The sequence below is a fragment of the Pseudoliparis swirei genome, chromosome 13, assembly GCF_029220125.1.
Source record: "Pseudoliparis swirei isolate HS2019 ecotype Mariana Trench chromosome 13, NWPU_hadal_v1, whole genome shotgun sequence".
NCBI lineage: Eukaryota > Metazoa > Chordata > Actinopteri > Perciformes > Liparidae > Pseudoliparis > Pseudoliparis swirei.
In genome coordinates this window covers 1,436,135-1,450,661 of record NC_079400.1, presented here as the reverse complement: position 1 = coordinate 1,450,661, position 14,527 = coordinate 1,436,135, and the positions used below count along the sequence as shown (strand labels likewise).

Here is a 14,527-nt window from a genome sequence, read left to right as displayed (position 1 = left end):
ATAACGGGGAATAAACAAGTCCACAAGTCAGTGAAAGTGTTTTATACAGATTATCATTCATCAGACTGTTTTCCCACTTCAGCATTTTCAGCTCCAGAGCCGCGACTATAAGTATTCATAGAAAAACTGAAATCCGGAGCAGACACATCGAGACACAGTTTGATTCCTTCAGGTCTTTCCTCAGTCACAACCCGTAAAAGCAGTAAATGTAAATGTGCGTGTGGAAAAACAAACAAGTTCTCAAATCTTAATTTAAAAAATTTATTTGGTCCATCGGAACCTGAGATTGAAAATTAAACATACATATGTCTGTACACATATACTCGTATTCCCATCCCAGAAAAGATCAATAAAATATATCTCACATTCATCAGAATTTAAATTGTTTTCAGCATTACGTTTCATCGTTTTGTTTCTATCATACTTTCAAGTTTTTTGTGTGTTTTTTTTACATCTCTAAAAAGGGTCAGTCGGTCGTTTCCCCCTTTGTTCCATCTTTTCTTTACTTTGCGCTCTGTACAATTTAAAGGAGGGAACCGGAGGAAGGAGAGAGGACAGGCCTCTCCTTCCAGCAGCAGGGGGCGCCGCCCACGCACAGAAAGGTCACCGCCACAACTTCACAGAAGAGGAGGAGGTTGAAGGACACCAGCAAGAGCCAAAACGACACGGTATAGAAAAAAAACAAGCAAAAACAACAACAACAATGTGATGTAGTTGTAAAGTGATCCAGCGGTGACGTTGGATTAGAGGGGATTCAGTGCAGGTTCATTTCTTGTAATTATCCCTCTGGGCTCAAACTCAAAGCCGAAGCAGGATCACATTCCTCCACCTGTCCTCCGTCAAATATTCATCTGACAAACGGGCCTGAAAATCACTTTCACGAATAAATTAAAAGGTCACAGCTGCTCTCCTGTGATCGCGCTCAGCTCACACGGGCGGACAGACATCGCGGCACGCCGCGTTTCTTTGGAAAACACACCTACGGCTCCCCCGGCGCCGGGTTTCAGGACACGTGACACGACCCGGGTAGTCCATCTCGTCCTGGAGACGCGGCGCCGCCTCGCGACGCTGCCGGCTGCGACGCGGCGGCACTTTCTCGACTCGAGGCGGCTGAGCTCACGCCCTCGACCGAATCCTCTCGTGTGGGAACTTTAATGTTTCAAACTCAAACTGAACTCGACACGGGGAAAAATAATGAACGGCAACCGCACGATCAATCCGTGCGTGAGCGCGCCGGTGATTTCGCTTATCGGCTTTCAGGTTTCTCCCCCCTCGATTTCACAACGCGAGACGTCGACTTTGACTTGACGTCTCCCACGCCGCCCTCTCTCTCCAGCACCGCGATAACACGTTTATGTTGCCATGGCGACGGCTGAGAGACCCTGAGTGAAGTAGGAGTAATGGCTTTTGACACTGGAGAGATTGGAATGAGGAAAAAAAAAAGATGTTTGCTCTGCACCCAAACAAACAACGACGGTCCCCCGCCCCCCCCGAAGTAAACTGGGCAGCTCGTCTCCAGAGCGACTGTTCAAACCCCGGAGCGTGGAAATCAAAACACTGGAAAAAAAGAAAAGACAAACACACTCTCTGACCTTCGGTACCACGACAGAGCCGACACAACCTTTTCTTTCCCGAGAGTCCAAAAAAGCAGCGTCGGTTCAGTCTGCGCGACGGCGAGAGAGGAGAGGGACAGTTGACGTCCGGATGAGGAGCGCCGGCGTTCCCGAGGGGCGGACCGCCAGGCGGGTCACGTAATGACCCCAGACTGAGTGAAGACGAATTAAAGTGTTGGAGCGGCAGCAGCAGAGGAGCGACGGCGGTTGTTTTCTCTGAAAGGGCAAAAAGGGCAAATGTTCCGTTCGTCCGTTGAACCGCGAGGACGGAGGTTCTGTGAGGCGTCGGCGTTCCTCAAGTCAAAGCCCGTCTCCGGCGAAAGACAGAAAGATGATGTTCCAGCTGTCTGGGACCCGTACGCCACGTCGGCGTGAGCTTCTTGCTCGACTCCAACTCCCACCGCGACCCCCGGGTTCGGCCCTGAGGCGAGGGCGGAGAGGAGGGACGGCGCTGCGTGAGCGATGGCTTTTCTGCGGCCTCAGAAAGAAAAACAAAAGGTGTACAAAACGAGCAAGACCGACGTTTACCGTCTCGAGTAAAAACAACAACAACAACGACATGAGTAAAACGAGGATGTGGGTTTTGGCTCATTGAGTACCGTCCCGAGGGCGAGGCGAGGTAAACTCCCCCGAAGCCTCCCGCTCGGTGTCTGAGCGCTGCGCGTGATTGGCTCAAAGTGTGTGGCTCAGTAGTTGCGGCGCTGCGCCCTGAAGCGCGGTCGTCTCCGGGCACGCGGAGCTCAGGGAGGACTTCCCCCGGAGCCGGACCCTCTTCGGTGCCTGGGTGAAACATCGTTTTGGGGGTCAGCACGGGTCACCCCATGAGGGCCCGTTCCCTCCTCTCACCCCGACGTGGCACATCCGTTTGGCAAGGGGTGGAGCACGCGCGTGTCGACGGGTGAAAGCATGTATCGAGAACCTGGAGGGCAGCAGATCACCGCTGCATGCCCACGCTTTACATTCAGGTGTGTGTGTGAGTGTGTGTGTGTGTGTCCTCCACGCTTCAGGGCTGCACGCACTCGCCCCGTTCCTCGCCTGCTTTTTCCAGTGGTCTGACAGTTCCTTGGATAATAGTCAGCGTGTGCGCGTGTGTGAGATCGAGGGCGGTGGTCATAGCGGCCGCGGCCGGTGCAGGCCGTCGATGTCCGGCGTGAGCAGGGGGCTGTGCGTGGCCTTGGTGGGGGTCCAGTCTCCCAGGGAGGCCTGGGCTGCCTTGCGGTGAGCCAGGCGGTGGGTGATGGAGAAGCCGGCGTTTCCTTCCAGCTGTGAGAGCACCACCAGCACCTGCCTGCAGGGGGCGACAGAGAGCGCCGGGGAGTTCAGAACACGGAGCCTGGAGGCCTCCTCCTTCACTGGAGGAACAGTCTGAATACAAATGTGCTCAGTATGTTGTGGTGCATTGTGTGTGTGGGGAAGAGAAGCAAGGGACTGGATGACAAATACTGAGGAGGAGGAGGGCTACATCCTATTTGAATTTTCATAAAAAAGCAAAACCCTCCCGAGCGTAAATAATATTTTCTTCAGCCTCCCTAATATATTCAAATAATATATTTATGGAAAAAATACAGCCACTTTTTTTATGAAGAGCTGCTGACTAAACAGTTATCAGAGGGAACTAATCATGAATGTGTTCGTGGACTCGGGCCCACCAATACTTTCACACCACTCTGTATCACAAGAATTTAAAATAAATATAATTACTTGAGATCTTGTCGATGTTTGTCTTACAATAAATCACACAAGGGACGAGTGTAATAAACTATACATCTAGGATGAGAACAAATTAAATACCCTTCCCTGCTCTGCCAACAATTTTTTTTTCCAGCTGATAATTATCGTGCGGTTGTGAGAACGCCACTGATGTTGGACCCGTGCGTTCGCTAAGTTGACGCTGTGAGCGGAGGGAGACGAGCTGCTCCGTCAGCACGGCTTCAGACTATTTGGAGAACAGAATGAGTTCACGTGGCGACGGTTATTCACACTTCCAAGACTCAACGACATCTGCGAGTGAGGAGGAACATCAGGGAATCAGACGGCGATATTGTAGCGCAGCGTTCCCAACGCGTGAACGGACGGATAGTTGGAGGAGAGAGAGCGACGTTAAAAACACACGGCCCCCCTGCACGGGGACTTTTCTCCGTTTCCATTATGCGTGGGACATTACTTCAAGGGGAGAAGGTCGTACATTTTAATTAACGCATGCTGAAATGAGTCCGTACGCCTGAAACATCCGTACAGTAAATGTCCAAAGAATCGAGATTCAGATAAACCTAATGACGTGTGACGCCGGCGTGCTGCTTTCAGAGGCGACGATTTAAATCAGTGGCTTTAATGGGGAGAGAACAATGGGGACCAACTTCACACAAGAGGCGGCTCTAACTGTGCTGAGACCAGCCAAGGTAAGAACTACGGCACGCTGATCCTCTGGGACACAGGTAAAGAAGTGTGTGTGTGTGTGTGTAACCCTAACCCACCGTGTTGTTAGTGTAACATTACTTATTTTAAGATATATATAACGTATATCCTTATTGCAAGATGATGGTACTTGCATTTGCTGAATTTAAGCACATTTTCCTACATATTAAGAAAATAATTCAGGACAAATGTACTTGTTTTTCATCTGGCGACACTAGTTTTAAGATATTTGTGGGTTCTTCAAGGCTAGATACTTTTACTTGTTTGAAGAAATCTTGGCAAGTCAAATGTTCCTGTTCTATTTGCAGATAATGTGTCTAGGGGGTGGCTTTAGCTCAGTGGGGTAAGAGGGGCAGGGTGCAACTGGGGGTGTTGGGGTCCGATCCCCTCCTCCCCATTAGTCGAAGTGTGCTTGAGCACTGAACCCCCAGTTGCTTCCTTCGCAGGCGCAGCCCTGCTCATAATATAATAGGATGGGTTAAATGCAGAGAACTAATTTCCCCTTGGGGATTAATAAAAGTGTATATTCTAATTTCAAGTAATATTCCCTCGTTTTATTACTTTTTTCCTTGTTTTTGGAGGTAGAATTTTTGCAGTGTGTGTGGGTCCAGATATGATAGTCTGAAGGGCTGGATGTTTGCTCCACCTGTACCAAATGTTCTTCACTTGAAATCCATTTACTTTTTTTTCTTCCGAGGTGAAAGATAGCTTCACGGTGTGTGTGTGTGTGTGTGTGTGTGTGTGTGTACCTGTGCAAAGGCGGCACACTGTCTATCGTCTTGAGGCTGCCGCGCGTGGACACCACGTTGAAGCTGTCGGTGCAGTCGCAGGAGACGTGGAGGTAGTACTTGGGGTGGCGGTTCTCCACCACCACGATGAGCCCCGCCCAGCCGTGGGTCAGGTAGTAGCAGGTCATGCCCTCGCGGCCCTGAGGGAGGACGTGGAAACACGCAGACGTGTGAGCGAGAAAGACTTCCTCTCTTTCGGTCTGACGAACATCGAGCGTTATCGGAAAGGTTGCGTTCAAAGGCTTTAAAAACGGGTTTAAGCCGCGGTCCAATGGAGCAGCAGCCAGAAATCCCACGGCAGCCAATGCCTCACGACACAAACCACTTGTTTCATGACAAAGGAAAGCTCTCATGACTCAATAACAGCCCTTACTAGATTGTTCAAACACTACTGTTTGTGTTGTGGCTGTGGCGAGCGCTCGGCCCACCCGCGGTGAGCGGTGTGTGTGTGTGTGTGTGTCAGAGAGATAAGACACTTGCATGTGTCGACAGAAGAGGATTCCGTACTTTGCCATGGAAATCCGAAGTGTTATCTCAAAGTGGCTTACGGAGCTGCAAGCGTTCTCCAGCGTCACGCATTACCCTCAAACAGTGTGTGTGTGTGTGTGTGTGTGTGTGTGTGTGTGCAGGGAGCTCATTCTCTCACCTCGTGTCTCTCGCCTTTGTTTTCCGTGAGCAGGATGATGGCGTCGGCCAGCGTGGTGGCCGTGGCCTCCACCTGCTCCACCATCACCTGTCGGGAGCTGTAGATGGCGAGGACGTAGCCGGGGAAGTCCTGGCTGGGCCGCCGCGCCGCCCCGCCGGTGGGACTGGAGACTGCGGGGACAGAGATACACAAGCGCCGTCGTCACGGCGACCGGGCGAACGCACAAACCGCCGAGCGACGGGCCGCGCGTCGCGCCCCGCGTACCTACCGGGCGTGGGCGGCCCCTCCCCCGCGCCACTGGCGTTCATCTGCCAGTGGTTGAAGGCGCAGCAGACCACGGCGTACTCCCCCGGCTCCAGCATCACGTCGCAGCCGACAAACTTCTTCACGGCCCGCTTGCTGTGGGCCAGCAGGCGGCCCAGGGTCAGCTTGCTGCCGCTGCCGAAGGAGGCGCGGAACACCATGATGCACAGGTCCAGGAGGTGGCTGTCGGCCGTGTCGGAGCGCCTGCACGGGGGGGGGGGGGGGTTAGCGCTCGGCTCAATAGAAGAGGAGGACGGACTAAAAACAACATGCTGGTGGCGATGCCGTATTTACCGGCTTCCCTCCTGGAAGAGCGCGAACTCCAGCGCCGTCCGCTCCAGCACGGTGAGCGCCGTGACGGTGACCGGCCCGCTGGCCTTGCTGGGGAAGCAGCCCTGCAGCCGCACCTCCTGCCAGTCGGAGTGGATCTTACAGATGTCCACCGAGTCAAAGTACCTGCGGGAGGACGGAGCCTTCGTCACGACGCCGACAGTTTGACCCCGCTGCCCTGAGTGCATTTGAACGCATCACGAGGAGCTCTCCAACACGAGCGGCGCCTCTGAGGCCGGGTTCATGCACATGTTGACCGATGGAGTTCCAGGACTTTCCCAGAACTTTTTCAGGACTTTAAACCAAATTTCCATGACCAATCATTTTGCGAAATCTCGGTGAGTACAAGAAAAGTGAGAAACTGTAGTATTTAAACTAACAATGAGAATTACAAAGCATACAGCGTGAATTAAAACGTGAATATAAAACATTTACAAGACTTTTCCATGACCGTACAAACCCTGCTGAGGGCGCTGCTGTGCAAACACCTTTTACCTCGCATCAGACCTTCGTCTTCAAAGACGGAGGAGGCCCCCGAGAGACGCTCGCCTCCCTCGCTTTCAGTCCGTTTTTCATAGCTTCATCACTTCCTAACCTTCCACTGACAAATGGGTCACGCCTTTTGACAATTGGGATGAAGAAATCGGCGGGAAAATAAGGGTACAAGCTGAGTCTTTGATCACTAGATATAAATGTGTCACGGTTTGGGTGGGATGATCCTAAAGAATCAACATCAGCGCCGATTGGCCCACTTGAGTTAAATTGACTAAATAAGAGCCGTGATGGTTCCGGCAAGCTGAACACTTTTTATTCATTTTTGCAACAACGCTGGGAATCATTTTGTTAGATTTCTCTTCCAACTCAATGATATTTTCTTTGGCTGTAATTCAGTGCAGTTATTCTCCCACCCTTGCGGTCCAGTCGTGTTTTAGTGCGCTCTCTGTAATGTTCCAGAGGACTTTTCAATCAAGCCGTTCGAGGCGACGGTGTTTTTACGACCTTCCGCAAGGTCGCAGTGGCATCTTGAAAAACACCGTGACGCGCCGTGTGATTGAATCACAGGATTAATATCACAAAACACGCCACCGCCGTCACAAAAGCAACCGCAAAACAAATGACAACTCGGTGGGAACCGTGTGTGTGACGCCCGAACAAACACAAGAAAACAACGCCGTTGTTCCGTGTGGTGTCAGGACCAGATGGTGAGCGAAGGCATGAGATTAATAATCCATCCATCACTTTTAGCACATGGCGTGCGACCAATAAAAGGGCATTTATAAGAGTTGTTTCACCTTAATTCAGGGAACAAAAGCTTTGACATTTGAGAACCAGCTGGTGCTGAGTAGATCCTTCCTGGGATAAACATCGCAGGTGTTCATGCATTTTACATTTGTAACCGCGGTGTGTTTGGAATGAACACAGGAAGTGAGCCGCCACGCCTCAAATTAACGAGCAGAACGGGACCAAGCGCAGGACATGGGGGGACAGAGCCGTCTCTATTTCTGCCCCCCCCCTGGAACTCTCTCCCCAAAATCACCCGAGACTGCACCGAACTTCCATTGTTCAAATCACAAATCAAAACTGCTTATATTGTGTGATTTTGTGCTCTCTACGCTCTTATTTGTTTTTATCGTGTTTTTATTGTAATATTAGTTATTTTTATTACATAGCTTTTAGGATATTTTAACATTATTTTGAAAAACACTATAGAAATGTAATGTATTATTATTATTATTATTAGAACGGTCACTACAACAATGAAGAATTATCAGAGATATCAAATATAACCGAGACGGCCGTGTTCGGTGTCGGCGTTAGATGCTGCCATGCCTCCTGGTGGCCACTAGGGGAGGAAAGGTCAACTGGGAATGAGTGAATCATTGAAACGAGTCTGAAAGAGTTACTTTATGAGACGATCTCTAAACGAGGCCCCGTGTGGATTCGTGATGAGTTTTTTGCCGCCGTCATTAAGTTGCATCTGTCCTGGCAAACGAACCGACAAACGGTTCCCCGCCGGACGAGATTCACGCCGTTAGCGCCACAATAGTAAACAGAATCTGTCCGTAAGCACGGCTCTTACTTGATGAAGTCGCTGTACTCCATCCAGAAGACGCCCTCGCTGCTGCCGTGGGCCATCAGCTCGTGGCGCAGGTGCTGCGGCCAGTCCGTCCACTCGTCCGACCAGCTGCCGTTCCAGGAGAAGCGACCCCACGGGTTACGCAGCCGCAGCAACCTGAAGCCAGAGAGACGGTCAGGGAGGCGGAGGACGATTACAGGACTCAGTTCAGTTCATTTGTAGAGCCCATTTTCACAAATTACAAATTCCCCTCAGAGTGCTTTACAATCTGTACACATAGACATCCCTGACCTTTGACCTCACATGGGATCAGGAACAACTCCCAAACAACCCTTCAGGGTAAAAGGTCAGAACCCTTGAGGAGAGAACAGAGGAGGATCCCTCTCCAGGATGGACAGGTGTCATAGATGTCATGTGACCAGAAGGAATCATTACACACACATTAAAACACAGGAACAACACAATGAAGATGACAGAGTGGATGAAGAGTTGGTAGTCGGCATATTCCACCATCCAGACCTCCACCATCCATCAGGTGCAGGTAGAGAGGAGGAGTGGGCGGAGTCTCAGCAGTGGGCGGAGTCTCAGCAGGATCCGGTTAGAGCGACCACAGCTTCCTGTCCCCATCGCTGCTCCTCTTATGGATCATTGGCTACTTTTTTAACAACCCACTTCATTTTCCTGCGGCCTCCCGACACCCAGATTGGAGAGTGCCCTCTTTCCGGGAAAGAGAAGTGAGGTGAACGGCTGTTTCCAAGCTTTTTTTCCCCTTCCTCTCCCGCGGCTCCGAGCAGGAGGACGCCCGACTCGTTTCCCCTCAAGGGCTGCGGCCCGATCTTCCACTCAGATTGGTTTATGGCTGTAAATTAAAGTGCTTGTGCGGGACTCTTGAGCAAATCACGTGAGATTTACGGCTGCTCTCAGCCTCGTCTCACGGCTCGGACAGAGGATCCTTTCTGTTGACTCACGATGCTGATCCAGCTCAACTGTTGTGCACCTGGACCCCATTTACCTCAGAATCATTCACACCTCCACCACGTGTCCATCTGTTCCATCCATTCTAAACATGGGATACTTATTTATGAACGTATTCCTATTTAATGAGCGAACACAATCTTAAAGACGTGACACAGACATGCGAGCCCCTCCCAACATGTCGTACGATTCATTGGCTTCCACTAGGAAATATGAGCCTTTCAAACCTTCCTCTTCATGACATCCTCAACACCAGTTAACACGTAGCACTCTGCGGATTATTTTACGATTCATAGTTTATGTTATGGCCTCCAGTTTTAATAGTTTAAATTATGTTTTCCTCCCCCCCATAGTTTTAGAACGGCATGCATTCAAATACCCATGAGCCTCAGCCGGCGTCAGAGAGACTCGGGAGGGAATTCAAATCTCTTGTTGTCTCTGTTGTGAACAAAATAGGAATTTCTTGCTGAATTCATACAAAATCAGAAATGAATTGAATGAATGGCACTGTGGGGGTTAGTGTCTCACCTTATGGTGCTATGTCTTTGGTGTGATGACTTTGTAAATCAAGCCACCTGATTATTTCTAGAGTAGTTGGCGGACGCTGTGGAAGTGTTGCCTCAGAGTGGCTCTGGTGGAGGGGGCTGCATCAGATGCTCAGAGTATTAGATTCTCTCAGATTATCCCCTCACCTGTAACCCTGGACATCTCGTACGTCCAGGATGGAATAGGCATGTCGGGGCCGCAGACCCAGAGACTCGTAGACGACGTCGTCGACCTTCATGTTGCCTCCTCCGCACGACGCGCCCATCAGGAACCTAACGGGCGTAGAAGATTCCAGAACCATCACCACAACGTTGGTTGATTATTCCCATACGCCATTTATTTTCAGGGACAACGATAACGAAAAAAAAGGTTTAAAAAACACTTTCAACTCCACCTTTCCAGCTCCTTCCGCTTTTGCACAGCTAATTATGTGAATGACTTATTTCCTGACTTATTTAATCAGTATTTAACCAGAGAGCCTCAGAATTGGCAGCGAGACGGAGTTACAGACAAACAACAGAAACGAAAAGGTCTGTTTCCAACGGGTGACTGCTGCTGCCGCCCATCTCCGTTTAGGAAAGCACACCGATGGCGTCAGGCGCTTCTTCTTCCATGAATAATCCTGCAGGTTTTCTGACAGACGGACCTGCAGTTTGTCCTCTCTGGAGTCCTGCGATGCGTCTCGCGTCGCTGTGAAAGCTCACGTATCAAAGCGCCGGCCACCGGACGCCTTTCTTCCTTTATTACGAACGCGTGCCGCTAAGTGGCTTTCAGCCGCTTTGTGGTTGTGAAACACCTCGGTGTTTGAAGTTGGGATTAGAGGATGAGGATCCGCGATATTTTCCTCTTTATCATCTCGTCTGAACAGGGATAGATCTCTTGTAGATGTGTGTCTCAGCTATTCATCAGGACACGGTGGGATGATAAATAAAACAAAGATTCGGTTCCAACATTCCTCTCCACCCGCTCTCTTACCCGGCCTCCTTGGAGCTGAGCATCTTGGCCCAGATGAGGTCCGTGTCGATGGGCTCCTCCCGGGGGTTGGTGGAGCTCACCTGGAGCATCAGGGAGTCACAGGGCGCCCCCGTCAGCGTGGCCAGGCCCTCGATGGCGCGCCCCGCCTGCAGGGCAAAGTAGGAGCCGTGGAGCTTGGCCAGGGCCTTCTCGATCAGCGCCACCCAGAGCTGCTTCCTCTGGGCCTGGAGGGGGGGGGGGGGGTAGTCAAAGCTCAGTCGTGGGCGCAGCTCACTCGTAACATGTGTTTTAAAGGCGTCGGCTCTGAACCGGTTGGCTGTGACTCATCGGTTCGAGGTGTATGAACATGAACTATCAACTAAATAAATAACGTTCCCTATATGCTTTCTCATATTCTTTCATATCACCACACACAACTCTTGACATGTTGTCCTGCCTCTCCCCCCTGCTGAAGGCATGCCGATGACCCTTCTGTGACCTCTCTGCAACAAGTGGTTCTCCAGTGTCTCTCTAGCATGTGTGGCCCGGTGCTTTGCTTGTTCTGTACTATCAAAGGTCCCGTCATGGACTGGTGATGAATGATCCTTTGAGACGCGCTCGTGATGAAAGGCGAGCTGTTAACTTAGCGTGAGCTTCCATTTCAGAAGTTGAAACTACACTGATGTGAGGCTGTAACTCCATGGAGGAGGCGGTGATGACCAGAACCAGAACAGGGGGAGGGATGAATGCCCCGCTTACATCAGAGACGATGCATGTCAAACCCAGAACTTGACATTTCCACCTCTTAAACATCGTCAGACTCCCCGCCGTTCAAAATCCATGCAGCAGAACCGACGCAGTCAATCTTATTCCCTGCGGTCTTCTGACGCTTACTTTACCCACAATGCAACTGGCAGATGAAGTGTGTTTGTGCTCACAGAGATGCTCCACACGTCTGGTTAAATGACTCCATCCATCCTCTCTCCCATCACACACACATCATACGAGTAGACATGGTGTACTTCCATTCTGCAGTGTCCATGCAGCCTTTGACATTAATAGTGGATCTTGTTCTCCACCGAGTCCGTTTTCCCATCCTGGACGTCCTCTCCCTCCCTCCCTCCCTCCCTCTCTCTCGCCTCCTGACCTGGGAGAAGAGGAGGTAGCCGTAGTCGTCGCAGGGCAGCATGTCGTCCACCAGCACCGTCGTCCACGTCCCGTCTTTACACAAGCGGACCTGGTAGGCGCCCTCCGTGCAGATCGTCCTGGTGATCATGACCCGCTCCACCAGCTCCGGACGCTCCGCCAGCACCGCCAGCGCACTCAGGAACCTGGAGGGGGCGGAGAAACCGCATGAGTCGGAAGAGAAGCGACGCGTCGGGACGGACGGACGGGTGAGAGGACGCGACCGGATCGAGCAGAGAGACGAAAGAGGCGAGGAGAAGGATCGGCTGATCCGGACGGACCGCTGCTTTAATCGAGAGGCCAGGTGGAGACAGAGCCGCTGCTCGCCATGTTGGTGCCCTAAGCGTAACTTAGCATACCCCCCCAAGAAGAAAACTTGTGTTGAATTATCAATACATTTCGCGTATTTAACGATGATTAAACACGGACGTTCCTGAAAGTGATGCACGGGCGTCATCTCGCCGTTTCTTTATTTTCCTTTTTCCCGCCCCTGACTCCTTTTGTCTTTTTGAGGCCATTTTCAAAAAGTTGAAGCTTTATGTCAAAGTTAGGAAAGATCAGAAAGGGCCCCACGGCGAGCTTGGGAAGTTGAATGTGTATTTATTTTTTCACCATCGTAACTTTTTTCGAGCAGCTAAATATATCTCTTGTTCTGCCTGATCTTAATATACGTGCCTAAAAGGTGCCTAATATGTCTATTCTGAAATAATATCGGCATTATAATTATTGTAACGATGATGATTTTTTAGTTGCCTATTTTCTGGGGCCCCCTCAGGACTCGGCGCACTCCGCTCGGCGTAGAGCGCGTTACGGGAGCCGGGTGGAGATGAGGAATGTCGACCGGCAGACGCAATCAAAGAAAACAAAAAGGGAAGCAGACGGAGGAGCAGACGGAGGAGCGGCCGCGAGGCGGCGGGGGGAACGAAAGCATCCCGTCTCCAAAAGGGCAACTCCAGCAGGTGTGGGGTTTTTTTCTTTTTCAAAACATAATTTTGCCTCATTTAAAATCAATCAAGAGTCAAAGCTCCGGTTCCCGCTGGTTACCCGTCACTGTTGATGCAGCCGCAGACCGACCGACTCCTCTAATGAGCTCGGGAGAGAAATCAGTTCATCAAAAATCCGGATACATCAGAAGATGCTAATTAGAAATGCGAGGATCCAACTTAATATATTTTAAAGTGAACATTCGTGGAAAGAGATCAGACAGGATGATGACATGAGCCACACATCTTCCTCTGTACATATCCTGACCCCCTCTATTGATGACATATTGACTAAACCTACATGTGTGACTCCATCTGCAGATGAAAGATGAAAGTCATATCGCTCTCAGTGCGGCTGCCTTTAAAAGACTCTGTGTGTTTGGGAGCGGGTGTATTATTAAAGCTATAGCCCATCTGTTCGAGGCCGATCGGCACGTCCAGCGGCTGATGAAAAAACAATCGGCTGCATGGAATCAGATAAAAACCCGATTAGGCGTGTCATGTGACTCCAACGTCAGCTGGTACCCAAGGACGAGGGAGACTGGCACGCCTCTCTTCTGCTGAGGGGCGCCGGGCTGTGTGCTGCTTTATTAGGGCAGCGTCCTAAAAAAACAGCAAACCAATGTGTGTGTGTGTGTGTGTGTGTGTGTGTGTGTGTATGTGTGTGTGTGTGTGAATTTGGGTTACATCCTGTTGGAAGAGAGGATGTGGCTCTGGGGAGAGTTATTTTTTGATAAGCTTCATGTGCTGGAGATGAAGTATCAGGACAACTTTGTGACTATATATATATATTTATAGTTGTGACTATATATATATATAGTTGTGACTATATATATATACAAGGACACGCCGATCTCTCCCATCTCTCTCTCCTCTCTCTCCCCTCTCTCTCTCTTCTCCTCTCTCTCTCCTCTCTTTCTCTCCCTCTTCTCTCTCCCCTCTCTTTCTCTCCTCTCCTTTCACCTTTCTCCCCTCTCCTCCCTCTCTCCCCCCCTCTCCTCTCTTCTCTGCTAGCTTCCGGCTGCAGTGATCTAAACCTGACATGAAATACTCTCTGCAGTCTGTTTTCTCTCCCTCAGACTTTTCTCACCCTCTGAAGGGAATGAAAACATTTCTTTACTTTGGGGATCTTTGCGTCTCCTCGTCTCTGTGTTTTTTAATCTTTATGTGGACGCGTCTCATTGTGATATGATATTCCTTCATCTCCACTGATTGAAGGTCCGGCTCACCAGCAGTTCCCGAGGAGGCCCTGCAGGATGTCGGAGGGCCGCGGCGTGCGGAAGACGGACCACTTGACTCCTCGGTCCTTGAAGTTGCTGCAGTTGATCTCGTGTGGGCGGAGCCACTTCTTGATCCGCTGCTGGACGCCGTCGCCCTCGGGGAAGCCCACGGACCGAGGGCCCGGCGGGAAACTGTCGTCCACGAAGTTCACGGTGTTCTAGGCGCGAGGCGAGAGGGGAAACCATCGGAGGGCGGGAGAGGGGAAGGGAGAGGGACACAAAAATATGAACGGGAAGCCACAAACATCGGACTTAAAAACAAGAAAACACATTTTTAAAAATCATCCCCAGAGGAGTTGATGAGAGCACCGAGCCTGAAGACACTCGGAGCGACACCTGTTCCTCTCCTGCGGCCTCACGTATTTATAATGTGACATATTGTGCCGGTGGATGATAACTAACACAGGACTCTGAAGGCCGCAACATGAGCTC

The 14,527-nt window shown here is 50.8% G+C and overlaps 1 protein-coding gene across 2 annotated transcripts in view; it reads right to left on the bottom strand.

Moving 5' to 3' along the window:
• Nucleotides 1-27: 27 nt before the first annotated feature.
• capn15 (calpain 15) overlaps nucleotides 28-14,527 on the bottom strand; it is a 38,714-nt gene continuing 24,214 nt past the window's right edge. For both annotated transcript variants that reach the window (XM_056430072.1, XM_056430071.1), the window contains exons 3-12: nucleotides 14,045-14,253; nucleotides 11,795-11,978; nucleotides 10,669-10,892; nucleotides 9,840-9,965; nucleotides 8,176-8,328; nucleotides 6,060-6,221; nucleotides 5,731-5,969; nucleotides 5,463-5,632; nucleotides 4,778-4,956; nucleotides 28-2,901 (exon numbers count right to left, since the gene is read on the bottom strand). In XM_056430072.1, coding sequence (XP_056286047.1) covers nucleotides 2,724-2,901; nucleotides 4,778-4,956; nucleotides 5,463-5,632; nucleotides 5,731-5,969; nucleotides 6,060-6,221; nucleotides 8,176-8,328; nucleotides 9,840-9,965; nucleotides 10,669-10,892; nucleotides 11,795-11,978; nucleotides 14,045-14,253 — 1,824 coding nt within the window. In that variant the 3' untranslated portion in view covers nucleotides 28-2,723. The remainder of the gene's footprint in view (nucleotides 2,902-4,777; nucleotides 4,957-5,462; nucleotides 5,633-5,730; nucleotides 5,970-6,059; nucleotides 6,222-8,175; nucleotides 8,329-9,839; nucleotides 9,966-10,668; nucleotides 10,893-11,794; nucleotides 11,979-14,044; nucleotides 14,254-14,527) is intronic.